This window comes from Euwallacea fornicatus, chromosome 22 (assembly GCF_040115645.1).
Source record: "Euwallacea fornicatus isolate EFF26 chromosome 22, ASM4011564v1, whole genome shotgun sequence".
NCBI lineage: Eukaryota > Metazoa > Arthropoda > Insecta > Coleoptera > Curculionidae > Euwallacea > Euwallacea fornicatus.
The window spans coordinates 1,074,355-1,092,368 of record NC_089562.1 but is presented as its reverse complement, the minus strand read 5'-3'; the positions used below and the strand labels follow the sequence as shown (position 1 = coordinate 1,092,368).

Here is an 18,014-nt window from a genome sequence, read left to right as displayed (position 1 = left end):
ATGTTATGGGACGGTGTTGCATTGCAGATATTGCCGAAGGTGATGAAAATCGCCAGAAATCATCCATATATCGCAGAAATGACCTTCAGAGTAGGCTTTGTTGATCTGGTACTTAAAACTAAATAATGAATGTCGTAGAAGCAGGATATTGATAATAGCTGCAACTGTTCAACTTTTTTGAGGTGTTTATTCTAGTTCAAGAAGATATGTCAGTAACGTTGGAAATCTGCGTAAGTGCAATCCAGAAGTTTTTAGATAAATCGGAAACTGGTTGTTTGTTGCTTCTGTGCAGACAGGTCTTGTGTTGACTTAACTCTATGCCCCGAAATGGTTGTTTTTTCGTCTCAACAAAGAACCAAGAGGGAAATGGATTAATGGAAAATAATCGGTTTTTCCACGTTCCACTTCTTCGCCGGCAGCGGGCGCGCCGTTCGCCTCATTAACTTTCAAATGAACGCTGATTTTAGTTACAACAGTACAATGGCGAAATGTGAACAGTGAGGTGTTATGGGGGCTTTTCCTATTATCGGTTATACGCGCGCTTTTTCATTTCCACTCTTCCATTCGCTCTCTTGGCATGTCATCGGCTTAAATACTTCCTCCAATCCTTCACTAGGTTTCGTTGTCATCACCGCTTTGTCTTAGTGCGCTTTCGAGTTTAATTTCGAACGTTTTCAATAGGAATTTGGTGCTTTTTCACGGGATTTGTTGTGTGAAGTGTCGGTCCACAGGAGAGAGAAGGAACTAGGTAGGTAAATTTTAGTTAAAATGTTGGCATTTTTTGCCAAATTTTGCAAAATTTCGGGTCAAACATGCTGCTTTTATCGTTACACTAAGGGGGTCTTTTTTAAGGTAATAAGATACCTTTGAATTTCGGATACTTTCACTTTAAAATGACCTGATTCGGGAATGTTAGGAACTTTTTTAAAGTTTTGGAAAATTTGCTGCGTAGTTAAAAAAATGTTTTTCCTTATACGGTCAAACTTTTAATTTTATAACTTTGAAAACATCACTTTTGACATTTCCATTCTTTCTTAAAGACTGAGAGCATCACTATGTTTTCAGTATGATTTGTTAATGAGAACCATCTTGCCGAAAATGTTGAAGAAGGGCAAATAACTAAAGAGTCCACGATAGCTGACAAAATGGCGAATGACTGAATGTTCGCCATTATGAAATTGTTACATCTTCAACCATTAACACAATTATTGCAAGTTGATATGAAAAATCACATTTATTGGTTGAATGTATAAAAAAAATCAAAACATTGCAACAGCCGGAAGCTCTGATTATCACTGACTTATTCGTTGAGTGAAAGAGTTAGGCCATATCCTTGTTTTAACAAGAAATTCATATGACTTTGACTGTTTTTAACAATGTGTTTGCAAGTACTATGGTTAATGGTATTATTAATTTGTTACGAGATTTTTTTGCCACTTTCCGCTGTGTTACAGAAGCATCCGGGGAGTTATTGTTTTGTGTTGTTCATTAGAGCTTGTAAGAGATGCTTCCTGTTAGGAAACAGGATTCTTTACTTATGTGTTTAAGGTTTATTTTGAGACTCGGCATAGGCCATAATATGCCTATAAATTCCTGATCGCAGACATTGGGGTGGAATCACTAAAAATTATTTGTTATTATAAAATTTACAAATTTTGTCTCGGGAAACACTAATTTCCTTCCACCGTGTGATGCCAACTCCCTCTGGGAGACTGACACAAATTGGTTGAAATCAAGCAGTTTTCATCTTTCTAATACAATCTGGATATGTAACCAGACATACCCAAACAAATAACTACGTTTTTATTATCTAAATATACTGTAAAACCAATAAATTCCTCTGCTATTAAAATGCCACAAAGTATAGGTCGGTTAGTACTTCTATTTCCTTAGGAAACTATTAATTCCTCCAAAGGAAGATTAATGTATTTTTGCATAAAAACAAAGCCTACACAGAAAATCTTGAGAAACGGCTCTCTTGGCCGTTTTCGACATCAACGACGCCTTCCACCAACCGACTTTCCACATGTAGGTGGGCACGCCATTGCCAAATCACCTCTGCACCTATTACTATTATTGTAATGATAATTAAGTAATTGAAGGTTTTAATAATTGGTCTGAAGAAACATTAGAAGGAAATGAATAAGCCTTATAAGGCTTCGATGCCTTCGAATATGCTTGTACGGGTATTTATTGAGTCACGCTGTACGTTTTTTTCTTGCGTACAAGATGTCCCGCTGTAAACGTTCCCTCGGTAACTATTATTTTCGATTTTCGAAAAACGTGGTTTATACAAACAGTGTAGAGTTTTATATGAAGGTCCAGACGCTTATTATTTCAATGTACAGAGTGTATCATAAAAGCGTGGTAGGCCAAGCTTTTGATTTCGTCAATGAGTCACTCTCTATATTTTCCAAAAATTGGGTGCGTTCCTGGATGGGAAAAACTTCCAACGTACGGAGAGATGTTGGTTTTCGCTCCATGAAATTGGTTATTATTTTATCGTCAATAAATATATTTTTTTTACTAAAAATTGAGAGTTTTCTCTTTCATCGCTGAATTGTCACTTTAAGCGAAATTAATTCACAATAAGTTAATTGAGGAAATTTGTTTTTTTGGACAAAATATTGCTAATAGACCTATCCAGCCGCTTGTCCATCCGATTTTTGGGAAACACGCTTTGTTGGTATACCAAATAATACGCAAGTGATTTCTTTTGTACAAGTTTCTAGTTCTTTCGATTACGAAATAAATCAATTTCTTTGAAATTTCCTTATGCATATACCATGCCTGTCCTAAAAAAGCGAAACACAAGTTAAAAATAGCCTCTCTGCAAACTAATTAATGCCGACATACTTCGTTATTAGGAACGATGGCGCGATAACCCTATGGGTGTTATAGACCACAGGTATCCCTGCCCTGCAAAAAAATCATCATTCATATTACTCATAGGTCATAGGTCCAAAAGAGTTATAGAAAATCCACATTCCCACACATTCTAATTTTCTCTCGACTGTGAATGCGAATTACACGCATCTGCCTTTTAGCGGTTTATAAAAATGCTCCTTGAGCACGGTTAACGATGGTTTAATTATTTGGTATCGCACTTTGGCCAATTGCTTTCTTCTCAGGTTTTTCTCGTATAAAAGTCACGCTCTCAAAAGGAAGAAAATAACTGCATCTAATGAAGATCCGATTTTTATCTATTTGTTAAATAATTAATCCCTGTAGTGCAGTTGCCCACAGGTGACTGCCCATGCTTTCTTTAGAAAATGAAAGAGAAACCGTGTCGTGTAGCAGCAAATTATTCGGCAAAGTGACTTTTAAATAAGTATATGATTTTCCACGTAACAATGATCTTCTCAAAATGAATTGTTTTACTTTCACTGTTCGTTTATTTATGCGCAGGAAATTCCAAATTACACCATCAGTTTTCGACCGAAATAAGACATTTATCTCCTCGAATTCCTCCATATATAGGGACACTTTCCAGCTTAAGAATTATATTTAGCCCGCCTAATTTTAGTAAAATTTATTTTAGATATGGAGGATTGAAACAAGGGATTTATCTGATCACGAATGGACGTCCTAGGGCAGAATGTGTCATTTTTTGGTACCAGAGAACTGAACGAAGTGGAGAAGAAATACCATGAGGACCCCCGAACACCAGGCCCGGCCACGGGGTGGGAAGAATTTGGAGGTAAGTGATCTTAGTTCGTATATAATATGTACACATAGGCAGTAATCGTCGGATAAAAATCGATAGTAGGCAACCAATTACACAAAGTTGCATAGAAGACTATAGTCAGGTTTATTGGCTAGGTTTATCTCGGAGAGTTTGTTGAATTGAATGATTTAAAGAATTACGAGGAGTCCGGATGAAAATAGAAACTTTTTAGGCTAAATTGTGCGATTGTAAATTTCACTAATTTCATTTACGTAATTTTAAAATTTCTTTTAGTCGGAGTTGAATATGCACTACCTCTCGCCTGGAGCCTTCACAGTCCTTCCGCTGGACTCCGAGAATTTGCCAGACCCTCCTCCAGCCCCACCCCCATACAGGTAAGAGCCTAAACAGCTCTGTAAACCAATAATTCCCCTAGAAAACAATTTTTAAAATTATAAATTTTTGGTCTTTTAAACCTGTGTTCTCCCTTTTATTACAAACCAGCAGAGATAAGGAGAGGTAAACTTGCAATATCAGAGATTAACACTGGAGGATCTGTGCCCTTTTTGCACATTTTTGGCATAAATCCTCTCGAAGCACTTACACGTATGAGTAATTTCTTTGAAGTGCTTTTCGCTTTATAGAACCCCAGAGTTATTAAGTCCTAATTAAGCAGCTTGAGCAATCACGTTAACAATCAAACCCCTAAAGTTTATTATAAAGTTGAATTTATCACCCTTCACTACACTATTTCGGCTGAATTACCCAGATTCGGAGTACGAGCTTGGTGAACAGTTCAAATCGTTCACAATAGTCTCAGAGGTATTCGGTACCTAGTTGAACAAACATATTTCAAAAATACATGGCGCTGTAAAGGTTCTTTGTAATTTGAGAAAATTGTATTCGCGGCTAATGAAAATACGGGCAAAGTCACAAAATTTTTAATAATAAAAAATCAGCGGAAAAAAATCGGGATAGTACTGAAGGGAATTAAAAAGTCTAGGAAAACATCTTCGTTTATGGATAAATATCTAGCAACAGATAAAAAATAATTTAAAAAAACTTAATTTTGTAGAAGGTTTCAGAAACGTGGGACACCACTGGTATTCATAGAAATTGGGCCTTCGTATTTGTTAATTTTATATTAAACAATCAGGGCTACACTAAATGGTGAAAATACTTAGTAGTTAATTGTCATTTTTACTACTTAAAATTCCTAGTGAAAATCCCAACACGCCACTGATTACTATGGATGATGATATCTGTTTGGCGGTTCTGCGTTGAGAAGTCCCACCAATACGGGAATTTTCACGTATTTTTTAATATAAAACGTCATTTATCTTACTAAATTTGGAACATCTAAGGACGTTCGAAGAAACCAAATACCCCACTGATTTTTAGGAACACTGAAGGCTAAGAATTTTCAGTTCTGTATATAATTAAAAATATTAAAGATGCATTCACATATAATCGAAAACGATTAAAGTGGGGAATCGAAAAATTGTTGTTTGTCGTTCTACATTTTGGAAATTTGTGGAAATCCGCAAAACCAAATACGCCACTGCTTTTCACGAAAATTGCAACTTCAATCATTTTTGGTATATCGAGTGCCGTAAGTGTTATTTGTAAATTAGAACATTTGTATAGCTTTTCTATATTTTGAGAAATTGTCCTGTAGGTATAGTAAAAGCAGAAGCATACTGGACGGAAGTTTCGAATAAGAAATTAGACAAAGACAATAGATATTGATGAAATAAATTTTTAAAGTTCTGGGTGTAAACGTAACGCGGCACATTAATGTTTCATTGTAGATTAAGTGCTTTAAGGATTTCTTTGTAGTTAAAAACGTATACGTCCTAATGTAGTAAAAGCAGGGACGTGCCAAAACGTAAATTTTAAATTAGAATCAGTAACAAAGTAAAAAAAAAGCCGAAACAGTTTGTCAGAATCCAAAGAACTACTTAAGATTGGCATAATATTTCTGAAATATGTGATGGTGCTACTAGGTTTGATAATCTCTTACAAGAAAACTAATATTTTTTCGTTTCTTTTTTTTAACAGACTTCCAGTCACCACGAAAAGATTCAAACACGCTTCCTTCGCCATCATAGGAGAGGCTTCCCCCAACAACTCCCGCAGTGGCTCCCCCACGGGAAGGGTGAGCCCCTTCAGAGGTCACGGGTTCAATCCTTCAGGGTCCCGACATGTCAGCCCAACTGCCTCTCCGGTACCACCCCCTGAAGGCGACAAAAACAACCACCCCCCTTCGAAGATCCCCAAGCCTAGAGGTACTGGAAAACCCGATAGAAAACCCTCAACAGGCGCCGTATTTGGAGAAAAAGTCTCGCATATGAAGTTTAATAAGCAGACCAGTCGAAGCTTGACCAATTTGGAAGATAGGGCCAGGAGGCCCCCTGCGAGCCCTAGAAAAGCATTGAAAGGAGCGTACAAGCAATTGAGCCCCATTCAAGGGTCCAGTCCTGAACCGAGTCAGTCCATGTCTTCCCCTGCTAGAGCCCCTAATGGGGGGAAAAGTAGGAGCACTCCGGGGAGCCGCTTTGCTTCCCCTACAAGAGAAGGGGTTAATGGCCCTCCTAGAAGCCGTTCGAAGCCTAATTTACCTAAAACAAGGGATTCCAGTCCAGTTTCGTCTTCTCCATCGAAAACGCCAAGGTGTAAGAAGTATGCACATGTGCAGGCTAAAATTAACAGTCACAACACCACCAAATCAAAGCAGAAATCAGGGATGGAATCCAGTGATTTTTCGGAGGACAGTGGCAGTCCCAGGAAGAAAGTGAATTCGCGAAAAAACTCTTTTAACAGAACTAGTTCGCGTGCAAATTTGCTACCGACCGGTAAAAACTACACTAGTGACAGTAGTGTTAGTGATGCAGTGGACTCCGGTAGATCCAAACCTCGTGTGAACCACAACCCCGCTTCACCAGTGAAAACCTCAACTCCAGCCACCCCGAAATCCAAGAAAGAGCAGAAACTCCCGGTTCAAAGAAAACCCTCATTCAAGAGCAGCAAGCAGGATTTGAAGCAATCAGCGGAGTCTTCAGACGATGTTGTTACAGCTCCATCTCCAAGTAAGAAAATTGGGCCACAGAAAACCAATCTCAAGGAAAAAGCCCGGGAATCATCTGAAGAGAGGGATGCAGCTCCATCAGCTTTAGATGTAGTGTCCAGCACTACCAATACTGTGACCAAGCCATTGAACATCGAGACTCCGAAATTAGGTAGAACCAAACCCGTTTCTCCCATAATCGATGGGAGGGTATTGAGTGCCACCAGCGTCAGTCAGGCCATCAACAAAATGAATGATACGGTCTTGAATACTCAAACATTGATTAAAGATAGTGGGTTGAACAACAGATTTTCCACACCTGCGTCTGCACCAAAACTGGAATCAAGTGAAGATGAAGATGAACAGGAGAATAAAGGGCAACTATCCCCGTCAAAAACCACCAACAAAACTGCCAATATAAATCTCACCAACACCCATCAAAAGGAGCCAAGAGAGATTGATCCAGCTCATCTGAAACCTTTGAGTCCATTGCCGGCTAACCACAATCACTCCAATAACAACAACCATGTGACTACCATCGGGTTGGGTCATGCCAGGGCCATAGAGAGGGAAGTGCAGAATAATATGGGCAGGTTCAACATGGGGTCCAAGGAGTCCAGCCTTGATGGTACTCCTGTTAGTAAGATGTCTGTCAATGATAGGATCAGGGAGGCTCGCACTGTTATTGCCGATGATGTTAAGCCCATTCAGATCCATGTAAGGGAGAAGCCTTCAGAGGTGGAGGTGCAGAGTGGTAATGTAGGGCAGCATTTTGGCGTGGCCAATGGGATTAATAATGAAAGACCTAGGTGAGTGCGTGATTTTTTATCTTTTTGTATGGTTTTGAACCTATGCGGCTTGACTACGCCTCTGTTTTCATTCGATCAATTTGAAAATTTCACTCGTTATATAGACTATCTGTACAACTCACCAAGATCGCAGGTAATTAGCGTAAAAACTTTATTTCAACAGGGACGATCTTTTAAAATTCTATTTATTTTTCTGTGACGCCACTGTCCATTCACTAAATTCACTGGTTGAAAAATGCTTTCATCGGTCTTGCAATTATTTTCTTTTAGTACGCTCAAATTCGGCTCGTCTCCGCCATTCTCTATTCCTCATGCAACTTGAAGAGTTTTCTGTTTGCTCATATCGTCTGAGAGATTAGGCAAATCGAAAGTCATTGGTGTAGATGGTTTATTTCGGCGGTACGAATTTTTGTGCTTTTCAGTTTTTTAGATTTGGCAATTATTGCCTATTTTCGAGCCCTCTCATACAGTTATTCTACGCCAGTGTGTTAGAAGTTGCTAAACACGAAGGGTTGTTTACAAATTGATTATCGAAACTCATGAGCGTAGTTAAAAAAAAATCTCCTTTCTTGGATATTGAAATTGCACTGGTTGTCTATATTCACAGTTCTATTGCCTTTAAAATCAGCTCTCTTACGTCATGGTCTATTAGAAGTTATACAGAGTATTTTGCTGTTTATTTATATCATAAGAGAAATTATAATTGCCGAAAAGCATTAGCGCCCAAATAGGGGCTCTATTTTGAGATTATATATTTTTCAATTTTCGTTGGCAAGCCCTTTCTGATTATTGCTCTTCGTGGTGCACTTGATGGATTCTGCCTGTTACAATTGTTTAAAACTTTAGACTCTTAAGATGCTGCGAGGCCATTCCGTTAAGCCAAGTTTTGGCTAATGAGTAGCCAGAAGCAGCTCCAATTTTATTCATACAATTTCGGACAATTACCCAGTTTTGTATCCTAAAAAATCAGGGTTAGTGGACCACTTTGACCCACCAAAGTGCCGCTTAAATCGAAGCTTGTCGTGCGTGTCGGTTTGCGAATAAAGCGTGCAAAGGTCAGTTTTTCGAATTTTCTTCGTGTTAATATTGCGGCTATTTCACGTACATTTTCCATAATATATGAGCTTTAAATAGCCTTTCTGGTACATTTTTCTGAGTGGACATCTATAAGTGAAACATATTGAAAAAATCGAAGATTGTCCGGCCAAAAATAGCCGCGGATTAATCCTCAAAGTTGGAGCTAAATTTTGATCGATATTGTTTTGCAATTCAAATTTTCTTTCGAAATTAATGTAGACTGAAGCGCATTAAGTCTTTGTGGGTTTTTGAGTTAGGTGACGTCGACCCCAGGCCATTTGTTGCACTTATTGGAAGATTATTCCCGGAGGAAGTATGTGAGGAAAATGCTCAGTTACTTACCGTATTTTCACTGAAAGTGGGTAAATGCAAATTTCTCGGCTACTTTTCAATATTTGCATCAAATATGCATAAGTATGTGCTAGGGCTATGAATATCCAAGCAAATATCCGATAATTTTACTCCCCCGTGTTTTTTCCCTGTATTTCCTTATAGAATGTGTTATTATTATTTTATTAGAGGAAACACTGTGAATTATTCATTAAAGTGCTTCGCAATATTTGGACTATGCCGTTTTAAATCGATTAATCTTCATTAAGTTAAAAATATTTGAAATGAAAAATTATAGACGGCACTGACTTTAGTACATTTTGACAGTTCATTCATTTTTTTTCAAAGCTTTTCCAACGCTCAGGGTCGTACTAATTGTGTTTCAAGCGAGAATAAGTTAAAAAAATACTTTTCATTTTGAGAGCTCCCAATACATATCAAGGCCTAAATAGATATGCTACTGATTTTAGTGGTATATTTAGAAGGATTAACAATTATCTAGTGAAACTTCAAACATTTAGAATTACAGGATCGCACAAAACCATCTAACTTTTTAAATTTTGTGAAATCGAATGTTTAACATCAAAATTACATACGCTACTGATATTAATCTAGGTTGAAAATCCGTACATTATTTGTCGGAATTACACATTTTTTAAGAGATTCTAGCGAACCTCAATGGGATATTAAAGAGGTTTAGAACGTTAAGAAAAAAATAAACAAAACCATGAATTTGAAGAATGCGTCTTTTAGCTAATCCTAAGAGTTTTGAAAAACTAGAATGCCGCCGATTTTAGTGCAGTTCGAAAATCTAAAAATCGAACTTTTCCAAAAGATTTTGCAAATTTTAGAGTCTTTCTGACGATGCTTAAAGGACGAAGAGAAGATAAAAACAATGAATTAGAATAGTTGTGGTTATGCAGCTTTGCAAATTTTATCAAAACTCGATACGGCACTGACTTTGGTGCACTTTGAAAATGCAAAAATTGTTTGCCAGAATTTTTAAGGAGATACTTCCATTCTGTGTCGCGGTAACGAGGTTTGAAAGATTAACAAAAAATAGAAGAAACCGTTAATTTCAATAATTTTACTGCGAAAAGTCCTGTCGATAATTAGATACGCCACTGGCATCTGAATATCATGAAAATAAAAAAAATTAAATTTCAACATCATTTTGCCAATCTTAAGGGCATACTAAAAGAGTTTGAAAGATGTGATATCGTAAGCTCCAATACTGTTCACTTTAAGAACTCTCTAATTCAATCGAGACTTCATACTTCACCGGCTTTAGCAAAGTTTAATGCTCTCAAATGTTTAACGCGTTGAAATTCAATATTTGAAAGAGAATCCAAACAATTGTTGTACTGAAAGGGTTTAAGAGGCGAATAAAAAGTACAGGCTTATACCAGTACTTAGGTACGCCGCTGAAAGTAATACACATCGATAAATCAAAAATACTACAAAATATGCTTACTGTGTAATGAACGAAGCTAAAAGGACGAATAAGCGCATATATGAGACCGATGCAGAAAAGGAGTTTTAGAATTTTTAATTACATTAAGAATGGTTCAATTGAAAATTATCGTTCAGATTTTAGTTCTCGTCTTCTTGACGTTTTCGACGTTTGAAGTTAACGTTTGACAAGTGAACGTCCGAAAAACGTCGTTAAGGTGACGTTTTGAAGAAATGAAAAACGACCTAAACGTGACAAGAAAAACGGACCGAAAAGTCCCCTTCAACGTCTTAAAGACGTCCTACGTCTACTATAGAGTTTCATAAACCGAATGAAAGGTTTTAAGACGTTTTGATTGAACATCAAGGCAACTTCTATCATTATTGCGAATCATAAACCCCCATTAAACTAGAATAGCCACGCCAATAATTCAACCCTACCACAAGGTCAAGACTTAATACTTTAAGTATTTATAAAGTGCAGTTCGTGTTATCTAATTGCATATGAACTTTAATGATCATCGATTTCCTTGTTCTATGGCCGTTTTCGATCATTTTTCCATATTTATTGCGCCTAAAAAATTGGGTGTTTACATTTCCTTGAACAGATATATTCTATGAAATGGCCCACAATGAGTTTACCTACAACTGGAAGATCATTAATTATTATCGTTGGACAAAATATGTCGGACAGGACAAAGGTGCGAAGTGGTGTAAAGGACGAAAATTGCTTGGTTTTGTTAAACGCAAAAATCAGGGGTGTGTTAACCCCCTATAATGCGAAATAAATTATGTGCAAGGTGCTAGGGCGAGGGCTATCAACAAGCCTCTTTGTTGCCTGTAGGGGTAGTTTTGCTCGATTTTCCTCGCGGTTATATGAGCTTTTTTATTTAGATTCAGCGCTAAAGAGGCCATCTTCGACCCTATAACGCAATTCTTTAGGGGCGTGGTAAGGAGGTGAGTTTCCCAACTAAAACTGTAACAAACACTCCTGTAAATACCATATAACATGTAAATAAGCTATGATGAAATGTTTATGGCTCTCAAATAAATATGTAAACTACAGCTTCACCCTTGACCCAAAATCAGAGCCACTTATCCTCAAAAAAAAAAAATGTTGCTCCCACCCCTCTCTCCTAACGGAATTGAGAAGTGGGGGGTTGGACGCGGACGGCTCCAAGACGTGTTTTTTCCCTTAAGTATTACCACTTTGCGTGATTAAGCTGAAAATACTGAAAACTACAAAATGGCGTGCTATTCAAATGACCACATCTTACCAGAGGCGTGCAAGGCTCCCTCTCTCCATGATTTAATTGGATCTCGTTCCTGAAATTATTATTATGGTTTAGTATGCTAATTCGCAGAGCTATTTGTTCAGGTCTATAAATAAAGATTATTCAGGAGGAACTAAAAGGACTTAATTGAGGAAGAAGGAGGGGAGGGAGGAGGGGCTAAAGGTATTTGACCCAGCCAAAATTGAAATGCTATAAACCTGGGTCTCATATGGGGTATTCACAAATGATTTCAAAAATTGTTTTTATTTAAATTACTCGAAAACTGATAAATATATCTAGGGAGAGAGTATTGACGGTGTGACTGATAGGCTCGCAAATATATATGGTGTCCAAAAAAAATCGATTTTTCGTTGCTTAGAACAGAATCCTGAAATCAAGAACTCCCTTTAAAAAGCATCGAAAATGTGCTTTTATTATTCGCTATATCATTAGAAAACTATGGAAGGTGGGGATAGGGAACTGTATCTGTAATTCAATCTTCATGAATACCAAATTATAGGAATGGCATACTATACAGTGTGTACTTTATAAAGGAGTATTTTAGCATTCCAACCACAGCAAAAATTATGTTCCAAAATTTTCGAGGCATAGTCTCCAAAGGCGTAAATTACTGAAAAAGTAGTAAAATTAATCATAATATAGCACACTAAAGAATTGCTGCTTGTAATTGGTTGGTTCATAATATTCAATAATATACAAGGTGTTCCTAGGAAAAATCTAGTTTCTGTTACCGCGAGGACATGTAAAACACCTTGAGAGAGCATTGAATCACGTTTTGTTAATCCTTTCATAACTCGAAAGCTAAGAGAGTGGAACATACGGAATGCTATATGTAATTTAGCATTAATAAATCACAAATTCTGGAAATGCTGTAATATACAGGATATTTCGTTTAATAAACTCAAATTTTAACGTTTCAAGCATAAGGAAAATCATTTTCAAAATTTCATAGATTTGATCTCGCTAAGGTAGATATTGCTGAAAAACGGCCATAGGCAGCTACAGGAAAGTGCATAAACAAACTGCTTCTTGTGATTAGTAGGTAAGGTTAAGGTAAGGTAAGGATGGAAAAAGATTGAAAGATGGAAAAATCGATTTTCCATAACTTAAAGAAAAACATATGGCAAAAAATGTCATTTAACACACATCGAATACAAGTTCTTAGTTTTAGTATTTTTATTATGTATAATAGATAAACACCGCACTATACATAATGTGTTATTTGAGGGAATGGTTTTAGCGTTCCAAACAGCCAAAATTGTTTTTCAAAATATTAGAAACATGTGTTTATTGAGGCGTAAATTACTTTGAATTCCTTCGGAGCAACTGCATGAAAGTGTACGAAAGAATGGAACCGGGGATTATTAGGTTCGAAATATTGTTCCGAAGTAATATCTGATACGAGTGTCCCATGGGAAAAAAACGACTTTCCATCACGTCTTTTGCATGTAAGAAAACATAAATCTAAAGTGAACAAAACGAAACTTGCAGAGGTTTCGGGAGAAAATAGGAAAGTCAGAAGCTCAAAAATTAACAGATTCTATAATGTAGAAGATCTGATGACAAAGGGGAGTTTTTCAATTTATCGTACGCGTTTCTTGGTTTTCTCGAGAACTGTGCTCCAAGTAAAATCTTAAAATTCAAATCTAAGATTTCTACAATTACCTGGACACCAATTTCAAATTTTCAATTAATTTACCCTTTATGCAATGCCCGTTTCCGCCTTAGAATGCCTATCATTCTCTATGATTTACGACTAATCATTCACTCAGATGTACGCAGTACGTAGCGACCGTTGGTCAGTTCGCGGAAAACCACCCTTAACCCCGCCAATGGGCCGCAAAGAAAATCGTTTTGGCCGATGGCCAGCCAAGGTCCCGGGGGTGGTTTGCAAGACCGCAGTGAACCACCAGTCTTTCATCGACCACATTATAAATTTCCCTCCACTCCGTATATGGAAAATTTTAAATTTAAGTGATAAAGTTTTTGGTGACTAAAAAATAATGACGGTACTTCGCATAAGCGTGATTGACCCAAACAAATGGTACTTTTTGAAGTTTTTAAGTCAGTTTTGCACGAGTGATAAGAACGTTTTTTCCTCCATTTGCATGTTTTTTTGTACAGTGTAACTTTGTCCATAGAAAACCGATGTTTTAACATAGAGTTAGTTTTTGTTTAGTTGTTGTAACATGACGTTTATATATGTAACTCCCTTGCATGAAGAATGCGACGGTTATGGTTATATCGAAAATGGTTTAAACGGCGTTAACGGGGTCAATGGACATGCAGGGTAAACTATTAACACTTTTTTTCCATACGCACTTTCTATTCCTCAAAATGGCATTTTCCTATAATACACTCAATATACATACGCATTTCTTCTAGCGTGCCAAGAGTATCGATTTATACGCTTGCCTATAACCTTTCTCCTTAACTTACCAAGTACACAAACCAAAAATTAAAAGTCGAATTCAACCTCTACAACAGTTTGCCGCCCTCGTCCCAGCAACAAGCACCTCCAGAGGATCAAACCACCAAGGAGGAACCCCCGAAGGGGAGATGTCGAAGGTTCTTGAGCAACTTCGTAAAGGTCGTAACCTGTGCCAGTTGTGCGGCTCTCAGCTACAAGTGCTGTCCCAGCTGCTGCAAAGCTTCGAAAGATGGAGAGGTAGCCGAGAGGACCGTAGACGGAGAGAGCGTGGGGTGTTGTGGCAGACTGGCTAATAAGTTTAAGAAGAGCTCGAATAGGTAAGTTTATGGTATAAAAGATTCTAATTTTCACTGTATTTCTTGCTGCGAAACGTATTTCCCGAATCTCAATTAGAATCGGGCTCGTACAAGCCACCGCTTGAAAATGCATTGGTGTGTCAATCCTCTTTTCTTAAACACTATACTAAGGTCCATGACTACTGTGAGTTTCACTGACGTACCTTAAAAGAATCAGCAGTTACGAAAATGTTTTTGTTCCCTTGATGAGAAACTTGTTTTTGGGAGTCTCTGTTAAAATCTGGCTCCCGCGCGCCACTGTTCGAAATTTGAATGAAGTGCCAATTCTTAAACACTACACTAATATTTACATTTCAAGTGAGTTTCATTAGTGTAGTATTGAACCTTCAAGAATTACTTATTTTACCACTTCTATATGTTATACTACTATTGCTATAATAAACTTTTGCTTTTCGAAGTTATCTTCCTGGGCGAGATCCGACTAATGGGCTCCTGCACTCCGTTAAATGAAACAAAATTAAAACACCGACATTTTTCCCACAAAAATCTACATTTATAGCAAGTTTCATTAAAGCAGCGAAAAGGTTAAATACAAACGATAAAATCGATACATACATTACCCCTGCTGTGAAGCTCATTTTACTAGTCTTTGTAATCTGGCGCCTGCACGCCACTGTCCGAAAGATGACTGAAATGGGATTTTTTTATTTGAATCTATGGCCCACATTTGCAATGACGTCCATTGGAACAGCGTTCAAAAGTTACAAATTTCTTATTGTGTTCTTGCCTCGAGATTTTCCTTTTATGAGAGTCTGCCAGAATCAGGATCTGGCCTGTGCACGCCACTGTTTGAATCTCAAATGAACTGTAGATTTTTTACTTTTTAATTCTACATGAGGATCTACATTCGCGCTAACCTGAACGAGCCTATTGTCAATTTAATGTTACGATTTTTTGGCGGAGCCTAACTTACGACTCCTGCACCCCACTGATCGAGATTTGGCTACAGTGGCGTTTTTTAGTTTTTAGCACAGGAGGTTCAAAAGCTGAAACTTTTTATTTTGCTCTTGCTGGGGTGCTGTTTTAATAATCTCGCTCAGGGCTTAATACTGAGTTTTTGCGCGCCACTGATTTGAATAGAATTCTTCTTACGTGCATTCGAAAACGGGATCTTCATACGAATGTTTTTTGAATTTTCCCATATTTCCGATTTTCGAATCTTCGGCATGAATCACCCCTCTTTTCTCATCTCAATCTCGGCAATTACAAAGTCCGCAGATTCTTGCACCTATAAAACACAACTAAATTAACGAAAAATACAGGGAACAAGTGCGGATCAACGTCGAAGACGAAGATGACCCAAAACCAACTTGTTGGCAAAAACTCTGTTGCAGCAGCTGCTCCCCTTGCTGCAAGAGAAATAAAGTACGAGACTGCTGTTCTTTGGGCAGGAAAAAGGACAGTTGGAGCGCCCGAGATGAAGACAAGTACTACTCAATTTCTAAAAGTTATTGAAGACTGTTTAACAGTTTTGCATTTTAGGCCAAAATGTTGTTCAAAAGAAGCCTGCAAAAGCTTCTTCTGGTCCGTATTTTGCTGCGGCTGTTGCCGGAGGAAAGAAGACCTGCCGTCTAGTGCTGCAATGCGGAAAGAGTCGATGGCCAGCAGTAAAAAGAAGAGTTTGACCCCTACGAGTGTACCTCCACCTGAGGATAAGACACCGAAGATCGATGCCAGTTTAGTGGAACATAATTCACATATGAAGGCCGCTATTCCAGTACTTCCAGTATGGCTAGCATGGTTTTGCTGCGTGATGAATTGTATTGGGCCTGGAACAGGTAAGAGGTGTTGTGTGTGTGTGTTTGCCATATTGATTGAGTTAAGGCTAAAGAAATCTCTAATTTTGATCGTTCTACAGGTACAGTTTTCAGCGGAATGTTCTGCCTTTGCATCGGAAAACCGAGATTCTCTCAAAACGACGGCCCAAAGCCGAGAATCGGGGCCTTTATTATTGACCTCGTCATCGGGTTCAGTCAGTTTTTCACTGTCCTTTTCTGCCTGGTGGGCTGGGGTTGGTCCATATGGTGGGGAGTCATCATGGTCAAAATTGCAAGTAAGCTTAGTCCTGTTGGTGTATAAAAAAGGTATATGAAAAACTGACACTTTTAATAAGGAAAACACAAAAAATTGAAACATCTGGAAAGGCTGGAAGAAGCTGCAGGGAAACCGCATTCATTAGCCGGGCAGAACAAACGAGACGCAGAAAGAGGGAGAACATGAAGGTTTAATTTTGGATTTAAATCGGGAACACAGAGTAATCGAGGTCAGGAATGAATTCCCTCCTGAAACTTACTGATTAAGAACTACACAGAGGTATTGAAGAGGAATAATTACGTTTACAAATTGGTTTACTTATCTTTAAGAAATTTTCCATGGGGGAAGCCAATAGGCAAAAGTGAAGGATAAATGTATTTGTCCTGTGAAATGGACATTTCCCGCTGGAAAAATAGAAAATGCTGCAATGCTCCAGCGAGAAGAACCCAATACCAAATTAAATTTTATAAAGTTCTCAAGATCGGCATGAAGATTGAGGCAAACTGTAAACTTGCTTGATAGATCATCGATAGCTCTGGCTGGAATTGAAAAGAATAAATAATATAAGTGAGACTTTTACTAATTTTTAAAAGCAAACGACGATAAACACTGAAGATCGGAAGGCAGATCTTAAGAATGAAAAAATGAACTCAACTTCTACAAGCAACCGGACATATACAAAACCCTAAAATCCTGGCTTCTCCCATGGCATTATCGCACAATAACCATTACTAGTATTCGCTGGTCGAATATCATTAATAATTCTATTAAAAAATGCAATTTATCGGACAATTGTAGATAACTCATATCACCGGCGACATTCAACTAAACTCTCATTATACCCTTAGGAACTTATACATATCCTCTTGACTAAGAATAATAAAAATATTTTTTGTATTTAAATCTGACTAGTAGTAGGTACTCTTAGATTATAAATGCCCTTTTTATATCATGTAAAATAGATTAAACGCTATTAATCCTAAAGTAAGATTTTTGTTAGGAGAAATGTATTAAATGAATTGTTGAGTTTATCTCTATTAATAAGAATAATACTTGTTATAAACGAGCGTCCAATTCTAAAAGGTTTTTATACTGTTGGTGCTTTAGAGGTATTTTACGCTTTTATTTAAAGGAAGGAGGTACTTTTTAATGACACAGAGATGGATGCATGTCTTATAGGGGCACGTTGATCACAACACCCTCTAAGACGAAACTTATACTAATTCAAAAACCAACGAATATGACATGCACAATTTGGACCATCTCTGCATTAAATGTACTGGTAGAATATTGTAACCTTTATATAGTTTTGTTATTTTTAATAAAAGTTTTAAATCATAGAATTTCGTTTGTTTGGGGGCATTTTTGATGGCATCAGCGAAACACCATTATCTAATCGATTTGGGAATATTTTGCAGCCTCCCTTGAAGCACGTTTATTGATTTTCAACAACTTTTCTCTGGATTTATCCGTTTTTAGCGAACGAGATCCAAAAA

At 37.5% G+C, this 18,014-nt stretch overlaps 1 protein-coding gene across 2 annotated transcripts; it reads left to right on the top strand.

The window, feature by feature from the left end:
* The first annotated feature begins 489 nt into the window (after nt 1-489).
* Nucleotides 490-17,861, top strand: stum (stumble). 2 transcript variants are annotated; one of them, XM_066295097.1, is made up of 10 exons: nt 490-748; nt 3,542-3,700; nt 3,962-4,062; nt 5,729-7,543; nt 11,297-11,359; nt 14,185-14,445; nt 15,747-15,911; nt 15,967-16,262; nt 16,343-16,537; nt 16,598-17,861. In XM_066295097.1, exons 2-10 carry the CDS (start codon nt 3,650-3,652, stop codon nt 16,702-16,704), a joined length of 3,054 nt encoding a protein of 1,017 aa, XP_066151194.1. In that variant the 5' UTR covers nt 490-748; nt 3,542-3,649; the 3' UTR covers nt 16,705-17,861. The 2 variants fall into 2 exon arrangements, with proteins under 2 accessions (XP_066151194.1, XP_066151195.1); XM_066295098.1 differs by lacking the exon at nt 11,297-11,359.
* The last annotated feature ends 153 nt before the right edge of the window (nt 17,862-18,014 follow it).

Coding starts and splice junctions, on each gene's coding strand:
- stum (XM_066295097.1), top strand. CDS start 3,650: ATGAGGACCCCCGAACACCAGGCCCGGCCACGGGGTGGGAAGAATTTG. Junction 15,912..15,966: donor AGCGCCCGAGATGAAGACAA/GTACTACTCAAT, acceptor TTTGCATTTTAG/GCCAAAATGTTGTTCAAAAG. Junction 16,263..16,342: donor TTGTATTGGGCCTGGAACAG/GTAAGAGGTGTT, acceptor ATCGTTCTACAG/GTACAGTTTTCAGCGGAATG.